At 35.6% G+C, this 18,316-nt stretch overlaps 1 protein-coding gene across 1 annotated transcript; it reads left to right on the top strand.

Annotated features, from left to right (window-relative positions):
- Positions 1-11,189: 11,189 nt before the first annotated feature.
- Positions 11,190-16,820, top strand: LOC122791805 (C-X-C motif chemokine 10-like). Its single transcript, XM_044059757.1, has 3 exons — positions 11,190-11,661; positions 12,309-12,395; positions 14,621-16,820. The coding sequence occupies exons 1-3, from the start codon at positions 11,483-11,485 to the stop codon at positions 14,640-14,642; spliced, it is 288 nt and encodes a 95-aa protein (XP_043915692.1). The 5' UTR covers positions 11,190-11,482; the 3' UTR covers positions 14,643-16,820.
- Positions 16,821-18,316: the final 1,496 nt, after the last annotated feature.

Genomic DNA, 18,316 nt, shown 5'->3' with positions numbered 1-18,316 from the left:
GACTTCCACACTTAGTAAATGAGAATGGATAAGCACAAATGGAGAGTCAGTATCACTCTTTTGATGAACTGGTAAAATAAATTGCTAAAACTGAGCAAGTTAGGCTTAATGAATTTTTGAATTTGTTAAATAAAACACAGTGACACTGCTGAATTGTAGCAGAAGTTGCAGCTGCCATCACGATCTGCAGATTCAGCAATGTTTATTTGTTAGGCTGTTACAACCCTGAAGAATGTAACCACAACTTTTTATTTGTGTATTAGACTCGTGCTATTACCTATCACTAGCATAACTAATATTTTCCTTGAGGATAATCTTTATTAAATATGGAACTAAATATACAGAAGGTGTACTAAATTATTAAATCAAATGATCTTCAAATGGTAGGTTATGTGGAACATTGCTGTCTTATTTTCTGGCTGAATTGTCCCCATTTAGTTTCACTGACTCCTTTAATATGGCTGCATTCAATAGGTTGTCATGCCATTATTATCAAATAGTTTACTAGTTATTTGCAGGGCAAAGCACAAACTGCAACCTGGAATAATGTTCAGCCTACAACTTCATCTAAATATTGGAGTCCCAAATTCTGTTCTTGAAACCCTGCTGCTCAATATTTTTACTAACAACATGAACGTACACACTAATAAACTTAAACGCACTGCAGTACGCTGATGACTCTGCTACTCTGTGCTCAGATATCTCTGCAGCTATTTTCAATATGCAACACTATAAACTCATTATTGGCCTGGTTAAATGATTCTAAAATCATCCTGAAAGAAAATAAGACCAAAATTATGATGCTAGGCCACAGTCATTGCGCTTCTTCCACTCCCAACATTACAATCAGTAATACATAAATTCAAGTTATAGATCAGTATAAAGATTTAGGTGTGACTTTCAATAGCAATCTTTTTCTGTGGCTCACAAAAGATATTATAGTTCAAGACTTGTGTGGATTCAGAAAACTTTGCCATATTGTAATAAGTAAATCTGCATGACAAGCTGCCAGAGTGTGTGAGTCAGAAAAAACAAGCTCGGTGATGTGACCAGCCCATATCACGTGGTTGGGTGTAGTATATCCTAATGGCCATATAATGACATGATAATGAACAATATTATTAAAATGAGTCTCTCTGTGCATACTAATGAGGAAAAACAAGATGATGGAGTGATTTAGATACTTACAAATGGATCTGCACCTGCTGTATATTTGAACCTGGGCCAACGCTTGTGTTAAGACTGAGGGAATCTCTAAGTAATATTAGGGGTTGATGCTGAGTTAGTAAATGTGTATCTGCAAGAGGCTCTGATTGTCACTGTCATGCCTGCTGGTGCATGATATTGCCCCTGGAAGTGCCAGGTCATCTGACTATACTTAACATTTCTTGGACTCCATGACACTGACCTTATGGGATGGTACCATGGAGATAGGAAACTGTGGACGTGTCAGCCTTGTCTGCAACCCCATGGGAGTTATGGTGTACCTTTCCTAGTGGATACCAAAGTATGTGTTATTTTTATGTATATTAACTAAAGGAACCTTTCAGCAACTTACAGGGGATATAGTGAGGTGTCTTAGGCATTTGTCTCAAAAATACTCCATCATAACATTGGCACCCAATTTATACCACACACAGAGCACTACAGTGCTCAGGTTTAATTAAAAGATAGAGGAAAAAATATATTTTTTAAAACCATTGCAAACTGCTTGCTACATTTGTTTGTGCCCTGCATGGAGCTCTACTGCACTCAGGTTTTAATTAAAAAAATTAAAGAAAGAAGAGAGAGAGAGAGAGACAGAGAGAGACAGAGAGAGAGAGAAACAAACTTTTTTTCTTTTAAACTGTAACAACAAATGTAGCAAGCAATTGCTAAAGTTTAAACCACCCAGGGAACACTACAGAGCCCGGGTATTAATTAAAAAAAAAGCAAACAAGGGCAGTTGCCCCCCCCCCTCCTCCTGCCCTAGTTATGCTACTACTAATCAATAGTTGCAGCATTGCAACTTCCTCTACTGGACTGGTACATGGCATACATAGCAGAGATTTCAGCATCCTGTGCATGCCATTGCCCACAAGAGTGGCACTGGATGTACCATAACCCTGAATAGATGCTGATGTGCTATATGACCTTGAGCAACATTTGATACAAGATGTGTTACAGAGGTGAGTGGCCAAGACTAAATGTGCCAACACTGTGGGAGCATAATCTTGGTTGTCCATGGCCAAGTTCACTACCATCTGTAGATATATATATATATATATATATATATATATATATATATAGCAGTTGATCTGCTCTATAGGTGGCACCTTACCCCTGGCAGATGAGCTAGAGAAGATATACTGCAAGTTCCAGTGGATGAGTAAGTCTATCCAAGCAAATGCATGTACATGACATGCACTCCAGTAGGTCATCATCTTCCCCCTTCATGACCCTTACTATCTCTGCCATGGCTATAGTGGTACTAGCCTGTACCACTCTGATGCCCATGCACATATGCAGGGCTATGGCAACTGGCACATCAACCTCAGGAGGTGGGCCTTAACCATGTCTCCAGCAAGCATCATTACCCACCTTATGTGGACCTGTCTGCCCATGAGTGCTAGGTACAGATTCTGACATTTGTCTACCAAGGGCCAACACACTTCCCTGGTCAACAGTGTTCCCTTTAACCTGTTTTTAAGCATTGCTCTGTTGAAATGGAAAACAGAGGAATTACCATCCTTGTTCCTACAAGGGTCTGAAAAAATCTATCACTACCATTCTTCTCTTTAACTATATCACCTGCTGTGTGTGTGTCTGACAGTTATATATCTGTATCCACACTCTTTCATTAATGTCAGGCACATAGGTTTAGTGAACGTATCTCCCACAAAACAATCACATACCATTGCAGCTATCCAAAGTGATGGTTCCTCTCAGTGTTTAAAATAATTTTGATAAGATATGTGCAGTGTGTACCTCACTCAAATGTACTTTTCTCTCCTGAGATATGTGCAGTGTAAACCTCATCAAATATATTTACTCAAAGTGGTATCATATGCACTTCACTGTACTGTACTAATATTTTTGAACTGTGTTCTGCCTATGTGCTCATGTGTGTATGTCCCATAAGCATAACAATTCTTCAGCCTAGCAATTGTTGCACCCTTGCAATCCCGCCTCAATACACATTACCTGTTATACTTAGAAGTGCTGGAAAATATACATCTTATTGTGACATTCAGTTGTATGACAGCTAAAAGCAGTCTTACTACAAGTGAATGGACTTGAAAAAAGTGGTACATACTTTTTACAAGCAGAAGTATTTTTCCTGAAGGAATCTTCCGGAATTCACCATTGGCAGGTTCTGAACTCTGTGTTGTTCAGTTTTCTTCTGTAGCATGGTGATTCACCTGGCTGGGCATGTTGATTATGCTAATTAGGGCCCAACTCATTACTGTTTCTGAATCACACAGTTTGTGTGATAAGAAAACCTGCAAAGGATTGCGTTCAGTTCTAGTTAATGATGTGCACACATGAGGGTCCCTGTGGACAGCACAGCACATGGGCAGTCCAGTCCATGCCTCCAAAGGGGAAAAGTAATTCCACATATAATTATCTTTAAATGGAGTCACTGCTTTGTTTGATTTCTTACCAGCATACACAGATACAGGATTGTCATGTTTCACTCACCTTATGGTACCATTGTGAATCATAATAATATAATGCCTGTATTATCCTAGGCGTACATCCATTGGGAAAATGAGATGCCAGTCAATGCCCATCAATGTGTGGTGGGTGGGATATGCAAGACCTGATATGAGTGCAAATTTTCTCTCATTTTTCAGTGCAATTATTTAAGGTAAGACATCATGGCTGAAGAAGAAGACAGCAGTATTCCTTTTAGAGCACCGAGGTTGGGTGAGGAGGAGTCCAAAATATTTTATTTATTTATTTTTTTATTGACTGGGAAAGTCCGACTAGGTTCCACAGAGCCTGTTTTCAGTGGAGGCCCAGGGAGAAATGCTCCAGATGCATGTCTTTGGAATGTGAGAGGAAACCGGAGTACCCAGAGGAAACCCACCTGAACACAGGGAGAACATGCAAACTCCACACAGAAGGCACCCCAGCCAAGAATTGAACCGGAGAACCTCTTGCTGTAAGGTGACAATGTTAACCACTGCACCACTGACCTTCTTCATAATGATTACAGCCACAGCCTCCTACGCCTTGGGAGGATGAAGTTAAGCAGCAGTCACCACATCAGTATTTTAAGTATAACTTGTCTTAGCTAGACATGTAACCTGCCACCCACAGATATTGTACAGTGTTCTTTTTATCTCTATAGCCCATGAAGAAATTGAAGTGAATAGACAGCTACACAGGTGGAGAATTGCACTCTTAAGAAAGTGCCACAGTCAATGTACTTCAGACTGCAACTTTTAATATTAACAGTAGATATTCAGTCCCTAACAATACACTTTTCAGACATCACCATTTGTTTTGTGATAACTGCCATAGACCAAAGGTCGCTCTATGTCTACAGAATATTATTACTGTGTTTGAGATTGGATCTTGTCGTATACTTGGACAAGTGGGTCAGGACGTTAAGGCTATGCTTCCCATATTATGAGGATGCTTGTAGGTTCAGTTCCCACCTCATTCATATTATCACAAAATATTTCAGTTGAGGTTTCTGTCTCATTATGCTAACTACAGCATTAGAGGGGGGAAATTTGTATAAGCAGCATTTCTGGCGAGAGGACATCTTTGTCAATATATAGCCTATGAGTGAAATGCTTTTCTCAATAACATGGTGTCTTTGTATATGCACATTTTTCCCAGACATCGTTACTGTATCTGTGAGCATAGAACCCTGTTTGTTTGTCAAGGACCTCAATGGTCTGTGCTAGGCCCATTGCTGTTTTCGTTTCTTTTTTTTCGCCAACATTTCTCACTGTCATTAAAACTATTTCAGCTCAGTTTGACTTGCTAACATATAATAAACTGGCAATAAATGCTTCTAAAACAACAGTTATGCTCTTAGGAATACAAATTAAAATCAGCAATGCTGAGTTGTCAATGACCTCACTGGAATTAACCTGCTTACCACTACACATCAGAGAATCTTTGCCTAATACTTAATTAGAGCCTTACTTTTAGAATACACTTGAATCACAAATTGATATGGTTCTGAAAAAGCTAAAGGTAACATATAACATTTTATCCTACTTGCATATAAGGCAGAATGTGCTGTAAAATGAATGTTCTTTCTCTCCTTGAACACAAGTCCCTTAAAAATTCCAAACTGCTTCAAATTACTGAAAACAGGATCCTTTATCTTATCTTATTGGGTAACCATTGTGAACATCATCATCTTATCTTATTGGGTAACATTGGGAACATTATTGCATTGCATTAAAAAACTCAAAATGGCTACCAATATTAGCTAGGATACACCCCTGCTGAATACACCTACTTGTAAGCTTCTAAACTGTTTCTGCCCCCACCCAACAATTTAATCCATTCAAGAAGTTGTCTAGCTTCTCTGCATTCCATTTGAACTCTGCAGCTGATCCAGCCCCCTTTTAAGATCACCCTCACATAAAGGGCATTTTTAAAATTGCACCAGCTACCTGGAATAACTTCCCAGAACAAATATGACAAATTAATAACCTGGCAGAGTTCAAGAATGCACTCTCAGCGATACATGCACAGATGCAATCTGAAAATAGATTAATGGATTTTTGTGATATATGCCTAATGATTTTATTTGGATGTAGGCTATGTAACACAGCAGAAGTAAGTCTAAAGGTAATGCCATGTACTCTGTGTCTACAGGAAGAAATAAGCTCATTTGTATTCCATGTATTTAGAAATAATGATTGAATGGAGTCAATACTATAAGAGCTGCTATTAATGGGCTTACCCTGCATTCTCCTCCACTTACATTTACGTGCTATGATTCTGATGTCATAGGTTTATAGGTGATAGCTAAGTACTAGACTGGCTGTCCTTGGAGGCCATTTTAAACATAGACAGCTTCCCTTTTTGTGCTCAGAATAACATATCCCATTTAGTTATAGATTGGCTTTACCAATCCCATGACTGATAATTATATATTACCCATGATTAGAATAACTGGGATCACACCATAGATAATTTGAGGGGACCCATGCATGGGATAAAGCATAATAGGAGCTGCTTCTGTTCTGGGTAAATTTTCTGTTTTCCATCTATAGATCTAAGTGGTACTTGAAAATGGGGAGGGATGAACTTTGTTTTATGTGGATGGGGAGTATGATCCATATTAGCTGTATCCACTGGAAATATACCTGTCCCTTCAAACCTTCTGTTGATGTTCCAGTAGAGGTTTAGATTTCTAGGCTGAGTGTTTCTGATCACATTTGAGTTGCTGATGTGCAGTAAATCCGTGTGTAATGGGTTGGAGGATGCCCTGTATGCCAGACACAGGTCAACTATTAGCAGTCTGTAGGAAACCGTGTATAGTGACAGGGCTTTGAGTTGGTCCATGTAGGACATGTTGTTAAGGCCTTGTATCCTTTTAGAAAGGTATCTCTGTGGGTGTTCCAGTTGTTGCATGTATCTGGATAGATACATTCCAAAGGGGACATTATATTCAATGGCTGGACTAATGAGGGCTGAGTAAAGGGGGACAATGGCATCCCTAGATCTAGATACAATTCCTTTGTTTATAAGCTGTGTAATATAGAAGGACTTTCTTACAACAATAAACGCATGTTGGTCAAAAGTTAGGTCACTCTCCATGTAAGTTCCCAAATCCCGAACAACTGGATCAACTCTTAGGGTCGTATTGTCAATGTGGTATTTCCCTGGGGTAGATGACTTCCCAAAGGATACAAAAATGCATTTTTGGCATTTATCCATGATTTTGACACCAGTCATTTGTTTGAAACAAACCTTCCTGCAGGATGGCGAAGCCATTTGGGGATTCAGTGACTGCTCCTAGCTTGCAGTCCTCTGCAAATTTAGTCAGCCAGAGGTCTGTGGTATTGGCTTTTACTTCAGAAAAAATAGATGTGAAACAGGAAAGGTGCCAGCATAGAACTCTGGGGGACTCCACTGGTGAATGGCCTCTTTGTGGCAGTAAATTCCTCTATTTTGTTTATTTTCATCCTATCTGTGAGACAGATGGCAATCCAGCAGGTAACACAGGAGTTTATTCCCAGTTTATTTAGCTTTTCTACTATGCATATGAGACTGGTCAGACTTATAGGTCTGTAATTGCCTGGGTCTGTGGAAGGTCCTCCTTTATTCAGGGCAATGACTGTAGCTGTTCTCCATTCACTTGGTACAAAACCTGTATAAAGGCTGAGATTGGACAGTGTTGTTAGGGGTGTGGCTAAATCATGCTTCATGCTATTCAACATGCATCCAGGCCCAGTGATGCAGCATTTTTAGCTTTTGATAGCACTTTTAGAACTTGGTCTTGTGTCGTAACTGGAGGTGAGCCAGTTTCAGGTATATCTTGAGGGACATACAGCAGGGTGAGAGGGGTAAAGTTAGAGCTAAATTTATTGACCAGTAGGTTAGCTAATCTTCAGCCTGATTGTAGGTAGCATCATTCATAATCAGCTCAGTGCATTGCTGCTTTGTGCTTTTAAGTTTACAAACATAACTAGAAAATGCCTTGCGACTGTATTTGGCTTGTGTAGCTATTGTAGTGTCAAACTTGGCTTTGGTGGGTTTTATTAAGCTCCTCAGTTGTTTGTTTATTTCAGTGACAGGGGCTCTAACATTTTGGCAGTAACTTCTTACATTTGGTCAAAATTCTTTCCCTTTTATTATAAAGCTTGTTGATATTATTAAATGTCATCTTATTACATACTTTTAAATTTCTTTAGGTAGTTGTTTAACTGGTCCATGTGAGTGAAACATATTAATGCGTGACAGCCTAGGTTTTCTAAGGTATAACATTTTCTTTAGCTTGAAAAATGGTTATGTAATGTGCTATAAAGATTTTTATGTTTTATTTTTTTTCTTACAGCTATTTTGCTACATCATCATTTGTACCTAAATAATTTAACTGTAATGCCAGTGTTGTTTGATATTATCTTATATACATATTATTTCTGTATCACACAATGTGAAATGTAATGTGGTGTACAATACTGCTTGTGACATCTATTTATTATAGTTATTATGAACTAGGTCGTGTCTAAAAATGGTTCTTGGACAACTCCACTTACCTGATTAACAAATGAAAATAAATAAAATAAATGCTATTATCACTACATCACACACTGTGTTAATATTATTGCTGCTACAGTTACTAAAACAGTTTTAATTTGCCAGAGTCCATAACAACAATGTTTGGATTTGTATTTATGTATGGCTGAATGCTGGTATCAACATTTGTACTGTTCTCACTGTTTCCCAAACTGTGCTAAGTGTAGTGATGTTGTATGCTTTATTAGAATGTCAAATTGTTTGTATTTTCTCTGTGCTCTTGGGTCCCTTCCGAAAATGAGCTTATGTCTAGTGAGGCTAATCTGGTACACAAAATTTAATAATTAAAACAAAATAAAGTTTATGTTTTTTAATCTGTGATATTTGGTGTTCTTGTACCAGACAGATATTGCACCCTTAAAAAATTTATTTGAATGACATGGGTTACTTGGTGTATGTCTGGCTATGTCAATTTTTATGTCTCTGTGAACACAGTATTTACAGGACTTAAAGGGCAGTGCATGGATTGTTGGGATATATGCCTGCTGATTATATATGGATGCAGAGGAAGAAACAAGGTGGAAGTAAATTTAAAGATAATGCCATATATTTTTTGGTTACAGAGAAAAATAATTGTATCAGCAGCCTAGCACCATGGAAACATACATAAAACTACTGAATAATGTTTAAAAGTAATTAATAAATAGTTATGATTCAGTTCTTTTAGGGTTGCATGTAGTTGCAAGGGCTGGATAGGATGTTTCAGAAACTAATACATATATTTTTCAAAGAGTAAACAGTGTGGCCTATGAATTTTAATAAAGGAATGCAGGATTCATTGCAAATTCATTATATATATATATATATATATATATATATATATATATATATATATATAAAATAAAACTATCATGTTATTTTAGTTGATGAAATAGTTACATGCATACAGTTTATCATGACTGGATAGTGTTGGTATCTGTTGTTAATGATTTCCCTTTGAAATTCCTACCCAGACCTGAGAAATCTGTTATCATATACTTTTGTGTTGCACATGGCCACATAAAGTCTGTTGTAGGTGTACATTGGCAGAGTTTCAGTTTTGCAATTTAAGTGTATGCTTCATTCCTCTTTGACATAAATATCAGTATTTACAGAAAAAGAGAACTAGTTCACAGAAAAAAATATATATTTTGGTTTATTCTGGCTGGGGATCCCCAGACTGTGGTCTGTTTGTGCAATAGTGGAGACTTTCCCCCCAAGTACAAGGAAGTAAGAGTTAGTTACTGCACTAAGACTAGCGTATATATACAAGTGCAGGCAGAGATGATTTCATGTAGCTTAAATACATCACTTGACCCTCTTTTCAGCACAAGAGACACACTGTTTGTCTTAAGAAATGAAAATGGAAAGAAGTACAGCTATTGTGCTCTTTGCGATCATTGTCTCTGCAGTCATTATTAACGGTAAAGTATTAAATATAATTTTACGATCAGATAAATCATATGAATTAAGTAAACATTTCTTTGCAAGTCAAGTCAGGCTTTAATGTTTTAATGTTAGAAAATATGTGGAAACTTACTTTCTCTTTCTCATTTTTTTATTATAAAACACTGTGTTATTAACCATGACATAGATTCTGTATAAAACAATCTAACAGTAGTTCCAGCTGATAAGGAATAGTCATTTCTTTTGCAGGTTAGTATGACATTTTAATATTCATTTGTAAGACCACAAATTTAATTTTAGTTTTGAAGACAGAAGGTCCTGTTTATAAAAGTCTGGAAAAGGCTGGCAAACAAATTGTTATTATTCATAGTTTTTCTATGAAGTACTTAAACTTCCATGTTTTTGTGTTGGAGGTTTTAGGGTGGTGATTTGACTCAACCCCTCCATAACTATGCATTTTATATCCTGAGACCACATTATCCATGACACAAAAACTGTACTCACAATTGTTGGCAGTCTCTTTGTTTATTTCCATGGTGGCATTATGTGAGTCACAATGTGTAAAATATGTTATAACTTACTTGGCAATGCAATTCTCCTTCAATATCAAGAAGACAAAGACTTGATTGTTTTATATAAGCTATTTGTATTTTTAATAGCAAAGCTAATAAGGTAAGCAATGTAAACATTATAAGAAATTTCAGTAGAATGGCAATGGCAATATTTTATTTAGATCTTTAAATTATGGTATATGAAGCAAATTTTAACATACTTTGATGACATGCAAGTATTATAAACATTGTAGCAACGTGTAATTGTAAATCAAGATAACTGTAGAGGGTAGCCTATGGATGAATGAAAAACAAACTCTCGAGCTTCAGTTAGCCTATGGATGAATGAAGACTGAACTCTCGAGCTTCAGTTGTCAGAGGTTTAACCCACCGATGATTGGAGTTCCTCAATAACTGTCGATGAGTTCTGCTGGCAATGATGCTCTTTCCAGGGAATTTCCCCCATCTTTGAGTTGGTATGACTGTGGAGTTGGTATATATAAGTTTGGGGCTGTAGTGGGGCTTGCCTCCTGCAAAAAACAGTTAAGAAAGTGATTTTTTCAGCAAATGCAGTTAGGAGATTCCAATCTTTGGTGTGCACAGCTTAGTCCACTCATAGAAAAATAAAATCAAAACGCTAACTTGCTGTACTTTTCCTCTCCATTTTCTTGCACCTTCCCGCTCATGCTCTTCTAAATGTCTTCTTCAGGCATAGTTGCAAAATGCTAAATATGTTAGCTTGTTTAGCTAGCTTCAAGTTGCTAGAAATCTTCATCGTAGTCTTCAGTGGTTGTAAGGTTTCAGTGTTTCCAGCAATTAGCAAAATGCAAAAACGATCCACAAGTGATGCTTCTTTGCTAAAGATGAGTTTATTTATTGAATTATTTTTACAGCTCAGTCTATGTAAAACTGTGCTTGCAGTACCTATGTCATGTATTTATGGGATGTCTCTTGTTTTCCTTGCTTAGTTCCACCTTTTAATCTTTATCTTAAGGTTGCAAAAAGTAGTATATGGTACCGTATATATATAAGCAATAATCCCTTATATGGCATAGAGTTTCAGTGATGATGGAACTTCAGCCTGTATGTGCTGACATTTTTAATTTCAGGATTCTTTCCAGAAACAGACCACCATTTTAGCATTCAAAACTCTGGAAAGAAAGTGGCTAAGAATCTCTGAATTAGCATTTCAAATTCACCATGGTTCTCACACGAATTTATTTTATTTATTTATTTATTCTGTTTGGTATGTTCAAAGTTACATGGACTGCTAAAGGAGAAACATAATGCTACTTCACATGAATATTTTTAAGGACATTTGTATTTATATAATTTCAGGATCCCCTATTAGTACTGAAGGACGCTGCCTTTGTAAGGACAGTGGCTCAGATTTTATTTTACCAAAACGCATAGAAAAGATAGAAGTATTTCCACGGAGCCCATCTTGTGAGAACATTGAAATTGTGTAAGTACTGCAAAGCTCATTTTGTGTTTTCATTGTGCTAGTTTTCTTTGATTGTGTTAATTATATCAAGTTAAACAATGATCATGCTATGAAATTTATATTGCATATCTTATGCAAATGATCATACATTCTTAATGATAAAAAATGTTTTACTAAATATAAAACAAGTAGAACATAATGTAAAACATGATAAAGCACATTGCTCAATCAGCAGACCAGACATACTTTCAGTTTCATATGAAATGCTAGATGGTTTGCTCATTTGTATGCCTTGCTGGCATTAATTTGTAACTGATGACAGGTTTGGACAGCTCATTTAATCATAAGCAAAAAACAATTAAGTGCCTAATGGCTATCAATAAATTGTTTACCTAAATGTTACTTTAAGAAAGGTATTCTGTTAATAAGCCATTTGATAACACATGTATGATTAAGTTAAATAAATAAGGTATGCTGAACATTCTTACTTGAATTAAGACAACCATTAAACCATGCATTAGTTTTGTTAGCTTATTTGTCTGGATTTTAAACATTTAGCCCCAAACGTCATAGTACTTTATTTAATTCAGTGTTATGTGTAACACAGCTTATTTTATAAACTATTAATACTTTTGAGACTGTAATTAATAAGTATGTTTTTCTTTAAGTGCCACTGTGAAGAAGTCTGGTGATAAACTATGTTTGAACTCACAGTCTAAATGGGTGCAGAACATCATTAATCTAATGACAAAAAGGTAAGACAGAAGTTGCTATTTCAGAAATTTGTAGTATTCTAACACAACTGTTGTTACAGTGAGCACATGTTTACAAGTAAGAGAATGCAGTTGTACACGTGGTTGAGAGGAGTGAGGCCATCATTTGTGCAATGAAATGGTAAGGGTATTCAGATGTTTTACAGATTAATTGAAATATGTTGCAAGTTTTCTTTTTACCTCTCAGTGTCATAGTTTAAAGGGAATGGATGCCATACCCAACATGTCAAGTAATATGCGAGATGGTGAAAAAAGTAAATTGTCGTACTGGGAGTTAGTGTAGGATTCCAAGTGATGTAACTTCCACTCCTTACTGAAACTGAGTTACAGTGCATTCTGGGGCGTATATTTTCACGTTTACCATTTGTTTGTATGTACTTAGTGCCTGATGAGGGTGGTGACATAATTCACATAAGAGTTGCTTAATTACTGGTAAATCCTGTGGCAAATTTGAAGTGAATTTTGGCATAATATACTGATTTGAGTGTTTACCTACCTTGTTTTGTTTGTACTAGATTTAGTGCATTTGTACATGATGCAACATCAGGGCAAACTATAAACTAGTCAATAAGCAGAGGAAAATAGAGTGAGAAAATGGCATGAGGCAAATCTATTACATGTGTATACATACCCACACACCCACAAATAGACAAAGAATCTCTATTTTCTTTCTGTCATTGTATAGAAAAACAGCAAGTAAAAACACAGGAAACAACCTCTGTGCTCACATTTACCTGCTAACTCATTTTTATAGTTATTCTCAATAGTTTGCTGAGAATCTTGGAAAATTGCTTTATATTTCTCTGTTTTCCCAACAAAAAGTTTAATATTTGTATTCATGAAACATCTCTCATTTTATAGAAATCCATACATTGAAATTTTATATTCAGGGTACACTTTACCTTGTTTTGCTTTAGCTATTCACCATTGTATGCAGATATAAAGATGATTTTTTTTCACATTTTCTTTGTCATATTGCCAATGTTTGTAGTTTTTGCCCTATATGACATGATAACTACAGTAAGAATACTCGTGGTTCATTTTCTAACTCTGAATGTTGTTTACGTAAGTGAGCACATTTCTAATAAATGAGAGTATGAAGAACTCTGCTGCTGTAAGTGTATACATGCCAGAATGGGATGATGTTGGTAAAGTGTTGATAACGTTTGGATAATGTTGGTACAATACCAGCATATAAACTAGCTTGCATTTTTACTTAGATATGTCATGTTCTAAGACACACATCCTTAGAAGAGTTATATAATCCTATGGAATATTTCACTTATTATACATACCAGATCTTCACATATTTCATTTTCCATTTCCTTTTATTTTCGGTCTGGATTCTTATTTTCTGTTGACTTCTTTTAACATTGGTAACTGTTAAGTTGCCTACTGAATAGGGCTTTGTGTATTTCCGTATGTTTTTATGAATGGATTGTCTTCTGGGTGATTTGCATTCAAGTTCTAATGCAGTTTTTGACTATTTTTATAGTACCAGTCAGTTATTTGATGTATTTTACTAACATAATGAAGGTTATACAGTATGTGTTCATTTTTAAGTAGTTTATTCCTAGGTTAGATAATATTGGGTTAATTTTTCTGGTAATGCCATGTTCTGGTTGGTTAGTTGTAGATGTTTTTTTTCTTATTTTAGTTTAAGCTTTTTTGATTCAGTAACAAAAGATTTTACTTCTGAGGGAATTGATTTAGGTGGACCATGTTGCCTTTGAGCATACTGTGTGTTTTTGTGTGCAGTGTGTGAAGTTGCCTTTTACAAAGAAATTAATGGAGATGCGCTTCATGATTTGCTTGCATTTTGTTTAATTTTACTGAATTATTTTAAATCATGTATAGGTTGTTTTAGATGGGCTTGGATGTTTTGGTTGTATGAGTCTGTTTTGTGTGTATAGTGTATGAAGCTTGTTTTTTTTAAGAGCAGCTTAAATATGGCAAGTTCGGAGGGTTTTAATAAAATTGGAGATAGAATAATGATGTAACAAAATACTTAATAACATGCCAAGGAAGCAGATAAACTTTTATTGATGCATCACTATTGTAGATAAACAGAACATATGTACACAGTGCACCCGACACATATTTCTAAACACAAACACAGTAGCACGTATTGTCTTAATTCATTGCGTAGCATTTAGTGCAGCATAACAATGATGTAAATTATTAACAGTTTTGTTTTTCTGTTATAGATCGCCCCAGACTGCGAAATGAAAACAAGAAGAGGGGCTCATAAAGAGTGTGAAACAAATGCTGGTCACCGCATCAGAATCCAAATTTACAAACAATACTACAATACTGTAGAGTTTTATTATCATGTTTCATGTTCCACCACTCTGTTGGATAAGCTGCTGTTATACCTTAAAATCCTAACAATACTGTCTGCAGAGCACAGGTGCAACCACATATGTTCCAAGTAAGCCAGGGGGATGAATGTTAAACAGCAACCGACAATGAGACTGAAGGTACCAAATGGTTCACTTCAAAACACATAAATTACAAGGAGGCAAGTGAACCATCAAATATTTTTTCCATAGAGATGAATAATTGGTATATTACTAGCTACCCTTCTAAATACTTCAGAATGTAACAGTTCTAACATATATGCTACAGTTTTAATTTTATATGTAGAGTACATGCATCATGATGAAATAACGCAGATATCTGAGGGGAGTTATCAGTATGAAAATTTGGTGTACACAGTAGGCAATTCTGCACTAGGGGGTGGGGGGTTACAGTCTAGTAGGTGGTGTACACTTCCAAAAATGCTGGCTACACCTCTGCCACAGACTTTCTGACTTCAGACTAAGAATGCATTTCAAAGCTATGATTTTGTTTTTTCATGCTTGGAGAAAGGCAACATGAATGAAGATGCTACTTCCAAGTTTTGATTCTTGCTCTAGTTCTCATATATGAAATGATGTCATAATATAATATTGCTATGTAATAAGCTACAGAAAGACTGAAGGATATGTACGTGCAATAAGCAGGCCGAGAGATGTAGGTGTGGTGCAGGTTGTAGCATGTTTACCTGTGAATCTGAAGCTTGTAAGTTCTCATTTTAGGTAGGTACCGAGGGCATATCTGAAATGCTGGCATCTTAGGGCAACATTGAGTGGGTGCTGTAGTAATGGAAGTGTCATTGTTCAAATGAAAGATTAAACCAGAACTATGTCTACTATTCCTCATACTGGTACACTCCTGAAGGTTGTCCAAGTTAAGGAAATTAATCCAAAGCATATGCTGAGAAAAAGAAAGTGGATTTCTCTTGTGTCTTAACCAATACCCCATTGCAGGAAACTGGTGCATTCAGTTTCCAGGGTATCTGTGCACAAATTCTTCCTGTTTCCAAATTTGTAACTACTACACTTAAGCTCTCTATCTGTAAAGTACAATTTAGGAATGTTATGTAAATAAGATTGTGTTTTTAAACTAACCATCTAGACAGCTTATCATGAGTATATCATCTCTAAATGAAAACAATTAAGGTTTAAATTATGTCACAATTTTAGGTGTACACATTTATTGTATATTTTGTGGGTTATGTATAATGTATTAGAGCATATAAGTTACATATAAAGAAACAACTGCAAACATACATTGTAACTGACATGAGGGTACCTACAGAATGTAATGTTATGTTAATAATATTATGTCATTGTATTTGTCATTGTACTGTACATCTTTAGGGGTATTGCAAAGTGAAACTATAATTATTTGCATTCACTGTTTCCTTCTGCTAGATTTATAGGTTTCTGGGAATATATGCCTGACCTTTTAACTGTTATAGTTCCCAGCATCATTCTGTATCCAGGATAAATGTAAAAGCAGACTAAACATTGACAGGGTCTCTATATATAGCTAGAGCTCTGTATAGTCATTATTGTTTTCTGACATTATATGTTTTATGTCACTTAATATAATACTTATGCAAATTTGTAGCCTGTTATTGTCTACAGAGAAGACAGGCATAGTCAGTCTTTACTGGATAGTTCTCATATTGCCAGTATAGTCTAGTTCGAAAGCTAGTTACCATTTTAAAATGGAAATATAGCCATTAGATAAAAAGCACTCACAAACAGTACAAGAAAATATCAAATACAGCTGAAACAATTATGGAATGCATTCATACTACATTTAGATTTCCAAATTAATAACAAAACAACCATCTGTACTGCTATTAGATATTGCTATTATCTCTATGCTATATGTAAAGAAGAGGTCATTACAATATAATAATTTCTGTACTTCATATCAGTCTATTCTGAATATTTTTTTGTTGAAAGATTAATAAAATGTTCTTGTATATATTGTAAATATTCCATGCATGTATAAAAAGATATTATTTAAAGTGAGAGGAGCTTTTAAATAAAGAAATGTTATCCTGAAAAATGTGCTCATTTAGTTTTTATTTATCTACAATTTGTTTACTGGGCAAGTGAGCAGGTCTACAGATCCTTTTCAGTCACGACCCGAGAACAAAAGTACAATTGAAAAACAACATTTTACAAATTATGTGCTAACAAAATATTTAGTTCAATGGGTGTTACATAGCATATTTACATACAAAACAATTACACCACAGTGGAATTGCTGTTAAATTAGAATAAAGGAGCATATGATGTACAGTAGAGGTATTTCTGTATGGTCTGTAAGCACAACTGTAGAATTACTGAAAGTATTCCTGCATAGTCTGTTAAGTTGAATTACTATACGTATTCATGTATGGTCTGCAAGTACAATTGTTGAAATACTAGAAGTATACCTGTATGGTCTGCAAGTACAATGGTAGAATTACTAGAAGTATTCCTGTATAGTCCATAAGTGCAACAGTTGAATTACCAGAAGTATACCTATGCAGTCTGTAAGTACAATGGTAGAATCACTAGAAGTATTCATGTACGGTCTGTAAATACAATGATAGAATTACTAAAAGTATTCCTTTATGGTTTGTAAGTACAAAGGAAGTACTATTAGAAGTATTCCTGTGTGGTTTATAAGTACAAGGGCAGAATTACTAGAAGTATTCCTGTGTGATCTGTAAATATAAGGGTAAAATTACGAGAAATATTCCTGCACAATCTGTAAGTACAAAGGAATAATTACTAGAAGTATTCCTTTGTTGTCTCTACGGACAAGGGTATAATTACTAAAAGTATTTCTGTATGTTCTGTAAGTACAAGGGTGGAGTTACTAGACATATTCCTGTACGGTCTGTAAGTATAACAGTAGGATGGATAAAAGTATTCCTGTATGGTTTGTAAGTTCAGCGATATAATTGCTAGAGGTATTCGTCTACTGTCTGTAAGTACAACAGTAGTATTATTAGAAGTGTTCCTGGTTTTTTTTTCTGTAAGTACAATGCTAGAATTATTAGAAGTATTCCTGTGTGGTCTGTAAGTACAATGGTAGAATTTCTAGAAGTACTCCTATGTGGTCTGTAAGTATAAGGGTAGAATTACTAGCAGTATTTCTGTGTGAGCTGTAAGTACCAGGGTAAAATTCCTTCATAGCTTAGAAGTACAATGGTAGAATTACTAGAAGTATTCTTTAATGGTTTGCAAGTACAATGGTAGAATTACTAGAAGTATTCTTTTACGGTTTGTAAAAACAATGGTAGCATTACTAGAAGTATTCTTTTGTGGTCTGTAAGTACAACCGTAGGAATGCTGGAAATATTCCCATGTGATCTGTAAGTACAAGGGTAGAGCTGCTAAAAGTATTCCCATATGGTCTGTAAGTACAACAGCAGAATTACTAAATGTATTCCTGTATGGTCTGTAAGTACAATGGTAGAATTACTGGAAGTATTTTTTTATGGTTTGTAAGTACAATGTTAGAGTTGCTAGAAGTATTCCTCTGTGGTCTGTAAGTACAATGGTAGAATT

The sequence above is a fragment of the Protopterus annectens genome, chromosome 17.part0 (genome assembly GCF_019279795.1).
Source record: "Protopterus annectens isolate FY-2018-M chromosome 17.part0, PAN1.0, whole genome shotgun sequence".
Classification (NCBI taxonomy): Eukaryota; Metazoa; Chordata; order Ceratodontiformes; family Protopteridae; genus Protopterus; species Protopterus annectens.
The sequence above is the reverse complement of the archived record's forward strand: the minus strand, read 5'-3'. Positions and strand labels throughout refer to the sequence as shown.